The sequence below is a fragment of the Musca vetustissima genome, unplaced genomic scaffold, assembly GCF_032173495.1.
Source record: "Musca vetustissima isolate MV318-11 ecotype Yass unplaced genomic scaffold, APGP_CSIRO_Mvet_v1 utg28967, whole genome shotgun sequence".
NCBI lineage: Eukaryota > Metazoa > Arthropoda > Insecta > Diptera > Muscidae > Musca > Musca vetustissima.
In genome coordinates this window covers 539,693-557,496 of record NW_026881305.1, presented here as the reverse complement: position 1 = coordinate 557,496, position 17,804 = coordinate 539,693, and the positions used below count along the sequence as shown (strand labels likewise).

The 17,804-nt window shown below is 33.2% G+C and overlaps 1 protein-coding gene across 1 annotated transcript in view; it reads right to left on the bottom strand.

Moving 5' to 3' along the window:
* LOC133327284 (myotubularin-related protein DDB_G0290005) overlaps nucleotides 1-17,804 on the bottom strand; it is a 95,062-nt gene that overhangs the window by 28,935 nt on the left and 48,323 nt on the right. The window contains exons 2-3 of the mRNA XM_061535840.1: nucleotides 16,399-16,448; nucleotides 9,249-9,377 (exon numbers count right to left, since the gene is read on the bottom strand). Coding sequence (XP_061391824.1) covers nucleotides 9,249-9,377; nucleotides 16,399-16,448 — 179 coding nt within the window. The remainder of the gene's footprint in view (nucleotides 1-9,248; nucleotides 9,378-16,398; nucleotides 16,449-17,804) is intronic.

Sequence of the window (17,804 nt, the reverse complement as noted above, 5' to 3'; positions counted from 1 at the left end):
AAATTAATTATTTTTGGCGAAATATCTTCTACAGAGGAGAGGCATTTATCTAAATCATAAGTGAGGTTATGTTTCTTGACGTATTTGCATTTAAAGTTATAATCCATACAAAAATTTTTGATATGGAATCATCGCTGCCCCCAGAGGCATAATGCGTTTATCTCAAAGCCCCTGGGCATGTTATTTTTCGAATAAACTAAATTATTTTTGGCGAAAAATCTTCTACAGAGGAGAGACATTGATCTAATCCCTAAGTTAGAATATGTTTATTGACCTATTTGCATTTAAAGTTATAATTTATACAAACAAATTGCTAAGGAATCATCGCTGCCCCCTGACACATAAGACGATTATCTCAAAGCTCCTGGACAAGTTATTTTTCGAATAAACTAAATTATTTTTGGCGAAATATTTTCTCGAGAGGAGAGACATTCCTCTAAACCCTACGTGAGAATTTATCTCTTGGTATATTTGCATTCAAAGTTATAATCTATACAAATAAGTTGCTAAGGAATCATCGCTGCTCCCAGAGGCATAAGACGTTTATCTCAAAGCCCCTGGGCAAGTTATTTTTCGAATAAAGTAAATTATTTTTGGAGAAATATCTTCTATAGAGGAGAGGCATTGATCTAAGCCAGAGACTTTTAATCTTTATCACAAAATTTGGTATGAAAACCTCGCTGATCCCTAATGTATCACATGATTTCTTCCTGTGGCCACAGACAAGTTATTTTTGATCATAAACTGTATTTTTTTCCAGGGAAATGACTTTTTTAGAAGAGAGATAAGGGGAAGAGAATCGAAATTCGTTTTGTCTTTCAGAAGGTAAATATTTTCTTGCCATATTTGTATTTAAAGTTATTTTCGAAAGAAAAAAAACTGAGTCACTTCCTGAAATGATTAGAAACCCAAAGTTTCCATACTCATGACCACATGTTCTTTTTCGGCTTTGCATTGCAGACCCCTTGGAGCTGAAAAAAATGAACACACACAAAAAACCCAAATCCCCGACTTTGTCTCCCCTAATTAACCAGCTTTAGACCATAAGGGGCCAGGGCTTAAATATATTATGAAACATGCCTGTAATTGATTACCATTGTGTTTTGCGCTCTGCCCTGACCCATTATTGCAGGCATACATGTGTTTGGGTTTTTTTTTTACGATTTTGTAAATTTAGACATGTGTAGTCCAAAAATAACAGTAAGTACACAAGCCCCCCTTGGATATAAAAAACAGAGGTTCCAAATATTCTTCCCCCAAAAAAAGTCTTTCGATATTTTTATACACTACGCAATAGCATGTATGGGGCGTCTTTTAATTGCTGCTGCCGGGTATTGCAGTTTTTGTTGTCGTCTAGCCTTAATATACAGATATATATTTATTATTGTTGTTGAGTGTGTGTGTGTCTCATTGATTTTCATGGAATTTTATCAAAAAATGAAAAAAAAAGAATTTAATGGGCTCTTTATCGTGAAGAGTTATAACATATGTAGAAAAGTTGTTGGCTGGCTGATTTGTTTTTGTTCTTGCCAAGCGGCGGAGGTTATTGTTATTATTATTATTATTTTCAATACTACTATTATTATTGTTTGTGTTTTGATATATTTATTATATTTTTAAACTGAAATTTATGAATAGATTTAGTTTTGGCAAAATACCTATCAATATTTATGGCCATAACAACGTCAATGGTTCGGCATGTAGGCAGTCAGGCAGGTCGATGGGCAAGCGGCTGCCAAAATTTCAAGTGGAAATTCAAGTAGAATTCCCACAGTAACTGTCATTCATAGAATTAAACTTTTTGGGTTTTGGTTAAATTTATGTTTCCAATGATTGATTTAAATAGAGAGACAATCAGCACCTGCTAAGCATAACGTGCAGAGATAGCCTCACTTCTTATCTATGGAATTTTGTTTAAGATATGTTTTCTTGTTTTCATTATTTATTAGAAAAAGCATGTCACTTGGAAATAAATAATTCTTTTGATAGATTATTGATAACTCCGGAAATATTCTAGGCATGTAATAAATTTCAGTTTTTTTTTATTTGCAAAATTATATTTTCATTGGAATGTCAATGTCAGCGTGTTCGTTTTCCATCATCATTATTTGAAAATATGGTATAATAGATTATCATTAGGGAAAAATTTTTTTGAGATAACAAATTTTGGGTAATATTTATGATATTTATTTTTAAATACCAATTCAAGGAGAAATTGGGTCACTTAAATACCGACTATCTATAAAAGGTGTAGTTTGCATTTAGAAGTCAGTGAACTGCGAAGCTTCAAGGTTTAGGAAAATAATAGATATATTTCCTAAGGGATCATCGCTGCTCCCTGATGCATAATACGTTTATCTTAAAGCCCCTGGACAAGTTATTTTTCGACTAAACTAAATTATTTTTGGCGAAATATGTTCTCCAGAGGAGAGACATTGATCTAAACCCTAAGTGAGAATTTATTTCTTGGCCTACTTGCATTTAAAGTTATAATCTATACAAAAAAATTGCAAAGGAATCATCGATGCCCCCTGAGGAATAATGCGTTTCTCTCAAAGCCCCTGGGCATGCTATTTTTCGAATAAACTAACTTATTTTTGGCGAAATATCTTCTCCGGAGAAGAGACATTGATCTAAATCCTAAGTGAGAATTTATTTCTTGGCCTACTTGCATTTAAAGTTATAATCTATACAAAAACATTGCAAAGGAATCATCGATGCCCCCTGAGGAATAATGCGTTTCTCTCAAATCCCCTGGTAAAGTTATTTTTCGACTAAACTAAATTATTTTTGGCGAAATATCTTCTCCAGAAGAGAGACATTGATCTAAACCCTAAGTGAGCATTTATTTGTTGGCCTATTTGCATTTAAAGTTATAACTTATACAAAAAATTATGATATGGAATCATCGATGCCTCTTGACGTATAATACGATACTCCCGAAGCCCCTGGACAAGTTATTTTTCGAATAAATTAAATTATTTTTGGCGAAATATCTTCTCCAGAAGAGAGACATTGATCTAAGCCCTAAGTGAAAATTTGTTTCTTGACGTATTTGCATTTAAAGTTATAATCTATACAAAAAAATTGTAAGGAATCATCGATGCCCCCTGATGTATAATACGTTTCTCTCAAAGCCCCTGGGCATGATAATTTTCGCATAAAATAAATTATTTATAGCACAATCTTTTCTCTAAAGGAGAGACATTCACCTAAACCAAAAAACATAAAACCTATACCCAAAAATCGATATGAAAATATCGCTGCTCCTTGATGCATCACAAGATTTCTCCCAAAGTTTTGTTTAAATATTTAATAAAAAAGATTGGAATTGTTTGCCAAATTTCTTCCTTATCTTAAATTCCTCTTTAGCCTCTTTAGAAGACCTCGACATTTTCTCCGAAATGAAATGCCATAAATAATCCCTTAACTTATAAGCCAAAGTCTCTGCAAAATAACTCTATTAAATATAACACAAAACAATTGGGCGCCACCCTAATAAATCTCCAAAGTAACGTAAATCAATAACTTATAAAAAACAAAATAAATTTGAAATCAAAAACAAAAGAATAAAACCAATGAAAAAAAATACATCCATTCAAAGTTTTTGCTGCTAAACCTAATCTGGCTAGATGTATAGGTAACCAAGTACACATTCCAAAACCAGTAAGGAAAGTAGTAAAGTCGGACGGGGCCGACTTTATGATACCCTTCACCACTTTGGGTGTATTCAACAGGACCATTAAAATGAAATTGGATGAACAAAAATAGTTGATATTTATTTAAATGTGAATCTACCTAGATATATCCATAAAGTATGTAAATCGACTTCAAACAAATATAAATAGGTCATCCGTTGGGCTATGTCTGTACTTCTGGAAAACGCAACTACGTAATTCTATGCTCAATTTTGTAAGTTGTGCAAAATTTGATGTCAATCTGACTAACATGAGGAGTTTGATGCCCAATTTACCTGAAACCGGAGGAAAATATATATGGAAGCTCTATCCAAATATTAAGCGATTTGAAACAAACTTGTCACAGATTAGTTTGTTCTAATTTCAGAAAGTTTTGTTCCTATCAGCTCATTGGTTCCTTGGTGCGTCAATTACTTAAAATCAATCTATAATAAAAGGGAGCTATATCTAAACCTGGACCGATTTTCCCGAAAAAAGTAGACATCACTCTAGGCTCAATTCAGTACGTTATGCCAAATTTCGTGCAAATCGCAAGGTATATATCGACTTTGGTGCACCATTTACATGAAATCGGACGAAACTATATATGGGAGCTATATAGAAATCTGGACCGATTTTCTCGAAACTTGGCAGATATCACTCTAGGCTCATTTCAGTACGTTATGCCAAATTTCGTGCAAATCGAAGGATATATAGGGACTTTGGTGCACTATTTACATGAAATCGGACGAAACTGTATATGGGAGCTATATTTAAATCTGGGCCGATTTTCTCGAAACTTGGCAGACATCACTCTAGGCTTAATTTAGTACGTTATGGCAAATTTCGTGCAAATCGAAAGATATATAGGGACTTTGGGGCACCATTTACATTAAATCGGACGAAACTATATATGGGAGGTATATCTAAATCTGAACCGATTTTCTCAAAACTTGGCAGACATGACTCTGGGCTCAATTCAGTACGTTATGCCAAATTTCGTGCAAATCGAAGGATATATAGGGACTTTGGTGCACCATTTACATGAAATCGGACGAAACTATATATGGGAGCTATATCTTAATCTGGACCGATTTTCACGAAACTTGGCAGACATAATTCTAGGGTCAATTCAGTACGTTATGCCAAATTTGGTGCAAATCGAAGGATATATAGGGATTTTGGTGCACCATTTACATGAAATCGGACGAAACTATATATGGGAGCTATATCTAAATCTGGACCGATTTTCACGAAAATTGGCAGACATCATTCTAGACCTAAATGATTAGGCTGTACCAAATTTCGTGCAAATCGAAAGATATATAGGGACCGTTTACATTAAATCGGTTAAATATATATATGGGAGCTATATCTAAATCTGAACCGATTTTTCCCAATTTCAATAGGGTTCGTCCTTGGGCCGAATAAGTGACCTGTGCCAATTTTCATCCAATTCGGATAACAAATGCGGCCTGTACTTTGTTTACAATTTAACATGGACAGACAGACGGACAGACGGACAGACGGACAGACGGACGGACGGACGGACGGACATGCATAAATCGACTTAGAAAGTGATTCTATGCATATTCTCAAAAGGAACCATGTGTCTATCTCGATTATTTTTGCCTGTTACAAACATATGCACAAAGACATAATACCCTGTACCACAGTGTGGTGAAGGGTATAAAAAACCATAAGCCATTGGGTTTTCAGCGTGACATTGATGACGTCTTTAGTTTTATGATGTTCTTCGTTCGATTTGTTCGACTGACCAACAACATTTGACGTCATTGGCCATAAAGGCATGTCCCCATATAACCAAATCACAAATAATCATAATAATAAAATAAGCTGTTCAGTGTAAACATACGTACACAAGTGATTTGTGTATTTTTTTGCTATTTTTTTTTAATTGTGGTATATAAGATAAAAAATGGAATGGAATATAAGTTGAATGAAAATATTTTTTTGGAGGGCTATAAATAGAAAATCAATGAAAGATTCATTATCTGTAGGTTTTTTTGAGGTACTCAAAACTGTGTTGTCTATTAAAAAGAAATTGAAAATGATTTTGGTATTTGCCATATCTTAGGCGTAATTGTGATTTGGTATCACAATTGCCGAAATGAATTTGCAATTTTTTCGGTGTGAGAAGTTCAGGGGAGTTATTTGAAAAAATATATACCCAAAGCTGGCAGAGAAGGATTTAATGAACTCCTTTCCTTTTAAAGTTATTAAACCGGATTAAGTAAAAAATTCGAAGCCCCCGAGAAAAATATTATTGATAAGAAATCCTGCAGAATTTTGACTCTCTTTGGAATTTTATAAAAAAAAATATTTCAAACCTTATTTTGCCGTATTTGCATTTAAAGTTATTCATCCGTAGTCGGTCTGGAATATCAAACTTTATGGAGCCCCGAGAAAAATATTATTGTCCATGTTTAAACTTCGGAGAAAAAATTACAGTATTTTAAAGATTTTCAACCATATTTTGGCGTATTTGCATTTAAAGTTAATAATCCTAGACCTTTTGTAAACCAAAATTGAATCGAGTAAAATCTTTCTTTAAAACCTATTTTGGCGTATTTGCATTTAATGTTATTCATCCGTAGTTCGTATAGAATATCAAATTGGATCGTGCCCCGAGAAAAATATTATTGAGAAAATGTTAAAACTTCAGAGAAAATTCTATAGTATTTTAAAGGTTTTGAGTCAAATTTTGACGTATTTGCATTTAAAGATATTGATACAGAACCTTTTTTAATTTCAAATCAGATCGAGTAACGAATTAAAAATATTCTTGGCAAGACATAAAAAGACCTACAATATTTTGAATGTGTTTGATTTTTTCAAAGATCATCGAAACCTATTTTGACGTATTTGCATTTAAAGTTATTATTCGTAAACCTTGAGAGTCAAACATTTTTTATAGAGTAAAAATTCGAAGTTCGGAAAAAAAATTATTGAGAAGACATAAAAAGTCGTACAACATTTTGAATTTTTTCAAAGATTTTAGAATCCTATTTTGACGTATTTGCATTTAAAGTTATTTATTTAAATCCTAATTGAATACAAAATTGGATAGAGTAAAATTCAGAGCCTTATAGGCACGACCTTTGCAGTCCAAGAGAAGTTCTCCAGCATTTTGACTATGTTTGAAAATTTCCTCTAATATTTTTGGACCCTATTTTGGCTTATTTGCATTTAAAGTTAATCTTCTAAGTCTTTCAGAAATGTAAAATTGGATCGACTAAAATTGATTATACCCAATTGGCAAGACTTTTAAACCCATTGAGAAGTCCTCCAGCGTTTTGACTACGTTTGGAATTGTCTTTCAAAAATGTTGAACCCTATATTGGCGTATTTGCATTTAAAGTTATTAATTCTAAACATTTTGGAACCTATAATTGGACCGAGTAAATATTCAAATCTCTATTCGCAAGACTTTTAAAAACCCTAAGAAGTTTTTGAACCCTATTTTGGCGTACTTGCATTTAAAGTTATACATCTAAGTCCTCATGGAATACAAATATGGATCGAGTTAAATTTTCAAGTCACTATTGGCAAGTCTTCTAAGACCCAGAATAATTTCTCCAGCATTTTGACTATGTTTTAAATTTTCTTCCAAGGGTTTTGAACTCTATTTTGACGTATTTGCATTTAAAGTTATTAATCTAAGTCCTAATATAATATATAAAAGTTGGATCGAATACAATTTTAAGGACCCTTCTGGCAAGACTTTTACAACCCATAAGAAGTTCTCCAGAATTTTGATTATATTAGGAATTTTCTTCCCAGATTTTTGAACCATATTTTGACGTATTTGTATTTAAAGTTATTCATTCTAAACATTTTAGAACCTAAAACTGGATCGAGTAAAAGTTTAAAGTTCTGAGAAAAAATATTATAAACAAGACATAAATAGTCCTACAGCATTTTTAAATTTTTGAAAGCTTATTTTGACGTATTTTCATTTAAAGTTATTGATCTAAATGGAATACACTATTAGATGGAGTACAATTTTCAGAACCCAATTGGCACGAACCCAATAAGAAGTTATCCAGAATTTTGACATCATTTGGAATTTGTCAATGATTTTTAAATCAGATTTTGGCGTAAGTTATTAATTCTAAACCTTTGGAACCTACCATTTGATGGAGCCTACCCATAAGAAGTCCTAGACCCTATTTTGACATATTTGCATTTTAAGTTATTAATCTAAGACCTTTTAGAATAAAAAATTGGACCGAAAAAAGATTATTGTCAAGGCTTAACAGAAGCCGAAGAAGTCCCAGAGCATTTTGACTCTCTTAGGATTTTTTTTCAAAAAACTCATTATCACAAATTCAGGTAGTCTTTGGTAAAAAAGGGCTTGTTCGTGATCAGGCCTACTGCATACATTTCTCCACTACTTCTTTTTTTATTTTCTTAATTTTTCTTCTTCATCTATTTACTCTTTAAATCCATTTGTTTGTATGCAAATACGAGACGAAGAAAATTTTTATTTTCTTCTTCTTATATTTACCAACATGTATGTATGTGTATTTAAGGTATGTAGTATGTGTGTTAACTCATTGTTGGCATTGTCTTGCTTTTGTTAAAATGCCGCCGACGACGACATGACTTTCGACGCCTTGCCACCAGAGTTTTTCCCACTTATTTTCAATATTTATTTATTTTTTTATTTATTTATTTACTTTTTGTAAGAAAAGGTGTAAAGGTAAGTGTGAGTGTCTCGTTTTTTTTTTTTTTTTTTTTTTGGACGAACGAACATGCCCATTAAGTGTTGTGTGTTATATTGGCAAACACAATCATGAAACCCTTTTTTTCTTCGTGTGTGTATTTAACACAGGATCTTCTTTAGCGGGTGTTAATCACACCTTGTAAATTTACAACAAGTAATGACTTAAGGTGGAGGATGAGTTGTTTTCTTCGTTGTAGGTAAACAGAGATTTGAAAAAATCTCTTTCAGAATTAACGACCAAGACACTTGAGAGTTGGGCTCTTCGAGAGTTGTTATTAATTGTAAATTAAATCTCTCTCTCTCAAGTGTGGCCATAACACTTGTCTCGTTGATGATCAAAGAATGCCGTTATTATTTCACGTTGTTTTCTTTTGTTCTTCCAGAGAAATATCACTGAGGCCTTCTCTCTCATTATCTGCCTTTCTCTTTCCTTTTGTTTCAATTACCGTTTGCCCAATAGAGGTGTTAACAACTGTGTGTAATATAACAATTAAGTTCCGTTAATTAGTCATACGTTTAGAGTAAGCTCTCAGTTTATCTCTCTCTCGCTCTTTTTCTATGTTATCCAATGCCATGTGAGATCACCCTCAATTAGGTGTTTAACTCTTGTAATGTAATAATTAAAGAACTTTCTCTCTCTCTCTTGCTCTTCAGGTGATTACTTTTTTATAGCACTGCTAATGAGGGGTTTATATTGGTATTTTATGGGCCGTTTTTTTTTTTCTTTACATTGGGTGTGTTCTCTTGTGTGTTTTTTTATTATTTTCTTCTTACATGCCTTGCATGGTATGTGTAAATCAAATATATAGATAGATACTTACGTGCTAATGATATATCTGTTGCTGTCACTTTGCCGGCGGCATTTATATGTAATGCCCTCTCGTGATTTTTTAACATTATCACATAATCGTTTGTTTTCTTTGAACATGCTGTTGTTGCAAAGGCAAACACTACCTATAATGAAAAAAGAGAAAAACGGACAAAAGAACCCAAGAAAAATGGGTGGATGAGAATAACGAAAAATACAAAGAAAAAAAATCAATAACAACAAATTTACAATAAAAAATACAACTACAACAATAAATTTAAAATAAATAACAACATGAAAATTTATTGTAATTGCTCATGAGATCAAGTCGGGGTAGAGTAGAAAAACGCCCAAAAATTTTTTTCCAGTATTAAATTTCCCAAAACAACAAAGAAAAAAATTTGTTTGTTATTTTTTGCTGACCAATCTGTCTGCATTTTATTATACCGCGTGGTGTTAAATTGCCCATACGAAAAAAATGAAAACAAATCTGCTGATATCACCTTTTTATCACGTTTTTCGTACATGAATGGGGTAAACAGCAACAACAGCAATTTTATCTTCACAAAAAAAACCCTTTAAGGAAGGGAGGGGAAAGAGGGAAGAAGCATATATAAATAAATAATTTGCTAGAGAAAATCTACTGACTACTAGCCATAAAAAATATTGTTTAAGGAAATTTTCTTTCAGGTATCAGAAGTCAAGAACCTTCGGAAAAAAATCAGATGAATAATATTTTGACATATTTGCATTTAAAGTTATTGAAAAGACATTGAAAAAATTATATATCTGGATATATAAGCATTGAATGTTGTAAAGGAGCTCACATAAAATTTGGAATAAAAAAGAGACTGAGCTCAAGGACCCTTTCAATGCTCCCGTAGAAATAATCAGATGAGAAAAAAAATTGTTCCCATATTAAATATTGACATATTTGCATTTAAAGTTATAAAGGAGACTCTCTAAAATACCGAACTTTTTGGGGTTCTGCTATATGGGGACTTCTGTTAAGACTGGATCAAAATATCAACGCCTCCGAACCATAGTATGCTAAGTCTGAAAAGTGAGTTTTTCAGTAGAAGGTTTCAAAGTATGGAAGTTTCTTTAATCGTAAGGTACGATTATATGGGAGCCACCCTAAAAAATTGACCAATATTAATAATTTTTTGTTTGAAAATTTTCTAGGCAATGAGAAGCCAACATACCAAATTACAGCCAATTCGCTTGAAAATCAAGCCAAAACTCCTCAAAATTCCGATATTCGGAAAGTACCATTATATGGGAACTACCCTAAAAAATCGACCAATATTAAAAAAATTTTTGGTACGAAAATTTGCTACCCAATGAGAAGCCAAAATACCCAATTACAGCCTATTCGGTTGAAAATCGAGCCCAAGGTCATCAAAATATCGAAATTTGGGAGGAAGCGTTATATGGCAGCTACCCTAAAAAATCGACCTATATTGATAATTTTTGGTAGGATGATTTTCTACCTAATGAGAACCCAAAATACCAAATTATAGTCAATTCGGTTGGAAAACGAGCCCAAAATCCCCAATATTCCGATATTCGGAAGGTACCATTATATGGGAACTACGGTAAAAAATTCACCAATATTAATAATTTTTTGTGGGAAGATTTGCTACCCAATGAGAAGCCAAAATACCAAATTACAGCCAAATCGTTTGAAAATCGAACCCAAGATCCTCAAAATATCGGAATTTGGGAGGTACGGTTATAAGGGAGCTACCCTTAAAAATCGACCTATATTGATAATTTTTGGTAGGATGATTTTCTACCTAATGAGAAACCAAAATACCAAAGTACAGTCAATTCGTTTGAAAATCGAGCCCAAGATCCCCAATATTCCGATATTCGGGAGGCTGCGTTATATGGGAGCTATCCTACAAAATCGACGGATATTAATAACTTTTAGTGTAAAGATTTCCTAACCAATGAGAAGCCAAAATACCAAATTACAGCCAAATCGTTTGAAAATCGAACCCAAGATCCTCAAAATATCGAAATTTGGGAGGTATGGTTATAAGGGAGCTACCCTTAAAAGTCGACCAATATCAAGCATTTTTGGTACAAAGATTTACTACCCAGTGAGAAGTCAAAATACCAAAGAACAGTCAATTCGTTTGAAAATCGAGCCCAAGATCCCCAATATTCCGATATTCGGGAGGCTGCGTTATATGGGAGCTATCCTAAAAAGTCGACCAATATCAATCATTTTTGGTACACAGATTTCCTAACCAATGAGAAGCCAAAATACCAAATTACAGCCAAATCGTTTGAAAATCGAACCCAAGATCCTCAAAATATCGGAATTTGGGAGGTACGGTTATAAGGGAGCTACCCTTAAAAGTCGACCAATATCAATCATTTTTGGTAGAAAGATTTACTATCCAGTGAGAAGTTAAAATACCAAATTACAGGCAATTCGGTTGGAAAACGAGCCCAAAATCCCCAATATTCCGATATTCGGAAGGTACCATTATATGGGAGCCATCCTAAAAAATCGACCAATATTAATATTTTTTGTGTGAAGATTTTCTATCCAATGAGAAGCCAAAATACCAAATTACAGCCCAATCGGTTGAAAATCGAGACCAAGATCCCCAAAATTCCGATATTCGGTGGTTACCGTTATATGGGAGCTACCCTAAAAAGTCGATCAACATTAATAATTTTTGGTGTGAAGATATGCTACCCAATGTAAACCTAAAATACCAAATTACAGTCAATTCGTTCGAAATCGAGCCCAAGCTCCCCCAAATACCGAAATTCGGAAGGTACCCATATATGGGAGCTACCCCAAAAATTCGACCAATATTGATAATTGTTGGTAGGACTATTTGTTACCCAATGAGAACCCAAAATACCAAATTACAGCTAATTCCGTTGAAAAACGTGCCCAAGATCCCCAATATTCCGATATTCGATGGTTTCCGTTATATGGGAGCTCCGCTAAAAAAAAAAAAACTGCCATTATTAATAATTTTTGGTATGAAGATTTGCTACGCAATGAGAAACCCAAACACCAAATTAGAGTCCATTCGGTTGAAATATGTGACGAAGATCCCCAAAATTCCGATATCGGGAAGAACCGTTATATGGGAGCTACCCAAAAAGTGGACCAATATTCATAGTATTTGGTAGGACGATTTCTTACCTAATAAGAAAGCCAAATGCCAAATTACAGCCAATTCGGTTGAAAAACGAGCCCAAGATCACAAAAAACCGAACTTTGGGAGGTACCTTTATATGGGACCTACCCTATTGGCCAATATTAATAATTAATAATTTGCTACGCATTGAGAATCTTAAATACCAAATTAGAGCCCAATCGGCTGAAAACGTAACTAAAATATCGAATATTGGAAGGTTCTGATATATGGGAGCTACCCTAAAAAATCGACCAATATTAATCATTTTTGGTACATGGATTCGCTACACAATATCAACCGCAAATACTAAATTACAGCCAAATTCGAGCCCAAGATCCAAAAAATGCCGACATTTGAGAGGTAACGTTATATGGGGTCTATCCTAAAATGTGGATCAAAATTGATAATTTTTGTTACAGAGATTCGTTATCCCATTAGAAGCCAAAACACTGAACTACAGCCAAATTCGTTAAAAAATTTTCCAAAACTCCCAAAATAACGAAAATTGGGGTGTTCCGCTCTATGGGGGATTACCATAACGTGGACCCATATATACCATTTCCGAGTTCAAACATCATAAAGGGGCCAGCCATGTTTGAGCCAAATTGCAAAGCTCTATCTTAAGTATTTCCGATATCTAACCTGATTTCAAAAAAGTGGCGCCCAACATGAGACAATATAAAATAATAATTTCTTGCATAAATTAAATAGCTGAACATTTTTCCATTTTTTCTGCTATTTTATTTTTGCACAACTGCTCAAATCTATATGCATATGTATGTATATATGTGTGTGTTTGTGTCTTTGCATATGTACTTAACGTCTGTCCTGATTTGGCCCAAGCCATATTAACGCTATTCTGACCACACAAATGTCATTATTATTACCGTTCCGTTCCGTACGTCTTTTTTTCTTCTACACACTTTTCTCCATTTCTATACCGCAACTGAGGATAATGTGTTTCATATTTTTTTCCTCTTCTTCTTCTTCCTCCTTTTTTTTTTGCCTGACCACAACCGTATTTGTTGTTGTCTGTGACGCAGAAACAACAACAATAAAATATTGAAAATAAAATCTTAAGCAATGCCTTGCCAAGATTACATGAACAAGGAGGTTCGTTCAGCTGAGGGGTGGCTGGTTGGCTGGCTGATGGTGTTGTAGGTTCGGCTGGGGTGTTTAAAAAAATATTATTAGACAAACTGTCTGAGGCAAGGATTAAAATCGGAGAAAAAAAATAAAACTTGGGTTTGCATAAAATTAGGTGGCCTGCTTGCTGTGGTGGTTTTTGTGGCGTGGCATTTTTTTTCATTTGTCCCCATGCGGTAATGGGGAGCTGGGGGCTTGGCCCATACGGGTTTTGGATTACCTATCGACGCTGCCGTCATTCAAGCAAACATCAAACAAGTATGACCAGGAAATCTACTGTTGTTGTCGGATGAATCTCAAAATTCATAGCAATCGGAAGAAATGTCATTTGTTGTTTTGTGTGTGTGTGCGCGCGGAAGGGAAATACTTGAGAAAAAAATTGATCAAAGGGATTTTCGGGGAAAAAATTTGTATTATTTTGATCATTGATTGCATTATATTTCAAATTCTTTATTTGCGCATATTTTCATATTATTTGACGTTGAGCGCCATTGTATTGAATTCACGATATAGCTCGTAATATTTAGCATAGAGTTTTGAAATTTTCCACAAATGTTACTGGCTCCCTAAGGATGTTTGAAATTGAAAATGATATATATCGGTCCACGTTTTGGTATAGCGTGCATATAACGGAACCCCCCAATTTTCGGTATTTTGGTGATTTTAGTCATGTTTTTCAAGTGAATTGTCTGTAATTGGGTAATTTGGTTTCTTATTGGGTAAGGAATCTCTCTACCAAAAATTATGAATTTTTATCCACTTTTTAGGGTAGCTCCCATACAACGGTACCTCCCGAATTTCGATATTTTGAAGTTTTTTAATCGAATGGTCTCTTATTTAGTATTTGGGGTTCTTAACGGGTAGCGAATCTTTGTGCCAAAAATGAGCGAATGGCCTCTAATTTGGTATTTTGGGTTCTTGTTGGCTAACTAATCACAGTACCAAAAATATCAATTTTGGTTTACTTTTTAGGGTTGTCCCCATATAACGTCAACCCCCAATATTCGATATTTTGGGGATCTTGAGTTCGATTTGCAAGCAAATTACCTACAATTGGGTATTTTGAGTTGTTATTGTGTAAAAAAGCTGTCTACCTAAAATAATTAATATTGGTCAATTTTTTCGGATGCGTCTTATATAAAGGTACCTCCCGATTATCGGAATTTTGGGGAGTTTGGACAATTTTTTCAACCAAATTGGCTGTAATTTGGTATTTTGGCTTCTCATAGGGTAGCAAATCTTCCCACCAAAAATTATCGATATTGGTCGATTTTTTAGGGTAGCTCCCACATAACAATACCTACCGAATTTCGATATTTTGGAGATCTTGGGTACGTTTCTCAATCGAATTGGCTGTAATTGGGTATTTTGGGTTCTTATTGGGTAGCGATTCTCTGTACCAAAAATAATCAATATTGGTCGACATTTTAAGCTCCCATATAACGATACTTCCCGAATTTCGGTATTTTTGAAGATAATTGACACGTTTTTCAATCGAATTGACTGTAATTGCGTATTTTGGGTTCTTAGAGAGTAACGAATCTCTGTACCAAAAATTATTAACTTTGATCAACTTTTTAGGGTAGCTCCCCTATAACGGTACCTCCCGAATTTCGATGTTTTGAGAATTTTGGAAAAGTTTTTCAATCGAATTGGCTGTAATTGGGTATTTTGGCTTCTCATTGATAGCAAATCTTTGTGCCAAAAATTATTAATATTGGTCAATTTTTTAGGGTAGCTCCCATATAATGGTACCTACCGAATCTCGGTATTTTGGGGATTTTGGACACGTTTTTCATCGGAATTGGCTCAAATTTGGTATTTGGGTTTCTTATTGGATAGCAAATCTTTGTACCAAAAATTATTAATATCGGTCAATTTTTTAGGGTAGCTCCCATATAACGGTACCTACCGAATTTCGATGTTTTGAGGATTTTAGACACTTTTTTTCAATTGAATTGGCTGTAATTGGGTATTTTGGCTTCTCATTGGATAGCAAATCTTTGTACCAACAATTACTAATATTGGTCGACTTTTTAGGGTAGCTTCAATATAAGGTACCTCCGATTTTCGATATTTTGAAGATTTTGGGCACGTTTTTCAACCGATTGGCCTCTTATTTGGTATTTGGGGTTCTTATTGGGTAGCAAATCTTCCCACCAAAAATTATCGATATTGGTCAATTTTTTAGGGTAGCTCCCATATAAAGGTACCTCAAATTTTCGATATTTTGAGGATCTTGGGCTTGATTTTTAAGCGAATGGGCTCTAATTTGGTATTTGTGGTTCTTATTGGGTAGCCAATCTCTGTACCAAAAATGATAAATTTTGATCCACTTTTTAGGGTACCTCCCCTATAACGATACCCTTCAATTTTCGATATTTCGAGGGTCTTGGGCTTGATTTTCAAACGAATGAGCTATAATTTGGTATTTTGGCTTCTCATTGGGTAGCAAATCTTCGTACCAAAAATTATAAATGTTGGTCCACTTTTTAGGGTTGCCTCCTTTTAACGGAACTCTCCAAATTTCCTTATTTTGGTATCCTGGGTTCGTTTTTCGAATCGAATTGGTGGTATTTTGTATTTTGGATTCTCATTTTGATATCCCAATTTTGTAATAAATTGTAATTCAGGCCTTCCATCCCCGTCCCCTATCCAGGAGCCCATGGCTCTTCTCTGTGTAAATTTCAACTTCCCAACCCTGGCTTGATCATTTGTCATATTATCTTAATTGAATATAACAGCACGTGTAATTTATTAATACTCTTCTCCCTGTTTTTTCTCTCTCTCCCACTCTCTCTCATTAACCTCTTATTATTAATACGAAATGCAGAGTATTGCTACTTACCATCATAAAAAAAATAATCCTGGCATAGAGTGTAAACTGTGGTAACCTGGAAACAGACAGAAAGAAAAAACAAAAACAATAAAAATTAAATGAATACAAATTACATATTATTAACAATAAACTGAGTATTTATGGCCAATAATAAATGGCCATAAATGTTTGGGAGAATAAAAAATAATAGCAAACAAAAAACAAACATTTATGAATTGGTAATTCAAATAATAAAGCCAGAGTATCTCACGGATACAAAAAAAATAAAAACACACCATATAGGTATATATTATATATTGTATGTATGTATATATTTTTTAATATTTTTTTTACAATCAACAATTTTGATTTGAATTATCGAAATCATGACAAAAAAATATTAAAAAAAAATATTTGAAATAATTAAAATCTCCATTTGTAGAAAAAAAACCAAATCGTGAGTTTCGAATTCAAAACAAACAAAACTATAAATTTTAATAATATATATTTTTTAATAATAAATTCAAATTCAATAAATAATTATTATTATTTGTCATTAATAGTTATAACTATGACCATAAGAGTAAAATTAAATGCCTTTCCATGTACGGCCAGAGGGTGGCCAAGCGGCCAAAATCACTTCAAACCAAACCATTGACCATAATTTTAGTTTTTTTTAATAGCCATACGTGATTTGAATAATTTTGCTATTTTTCGTTCTTTGGTATTAATTAAATATCATTTTTCATTCACACATTAATAATATTTATTAAAACTATCAACAACAATTACAGACCCCCCCCCCCCCCCGGGCAGTAAATGCAGTTGTGTTAAAAATTCTAGCACATAACTACAAAAATTAATTTGCATAGTGAATGAAAATAAATAGCTCAATTATTTATTATGATAATTATTTTGAAATTTTTTCTATGGAATTTTTTAGTTTTTAGTGCATCAGCTGTCATCTATCGGAATGATGACACCCGAGAGAGACATTGACATTGTTTTGAAAAAATAAAAAAAAAATATTTTTTATTAACCAAAACTAGTTTTTTAGTTAGAATTCTTTTCAATAAATCATAAAATAAAAATGGGATTTTGTTTTGCGAAAAATTGTTGATGTAGAAAATATTAAAATAATGGCGTAATATTTTCGATAATCAGTATTTTTGGTAAAGAAAAAAAAATTAGCAAAATCTCTCGATAACACAATTTCTATACAGAAACTCAAACGATAATGACAATTATATAAAGAAAACTAATCAATAATTGGTTTTCAATAAAGAGAATTAATCGATAATTGATTTTCAATAAAGAAAATTTATCGATAATTCAAAAACTATATAAAAAACTATAAAAGCTGTCGATAACACACTTTCTATCAAGAAATCATACCAATAATTATAGTTGTCTATAAAGACATTTTATCAAT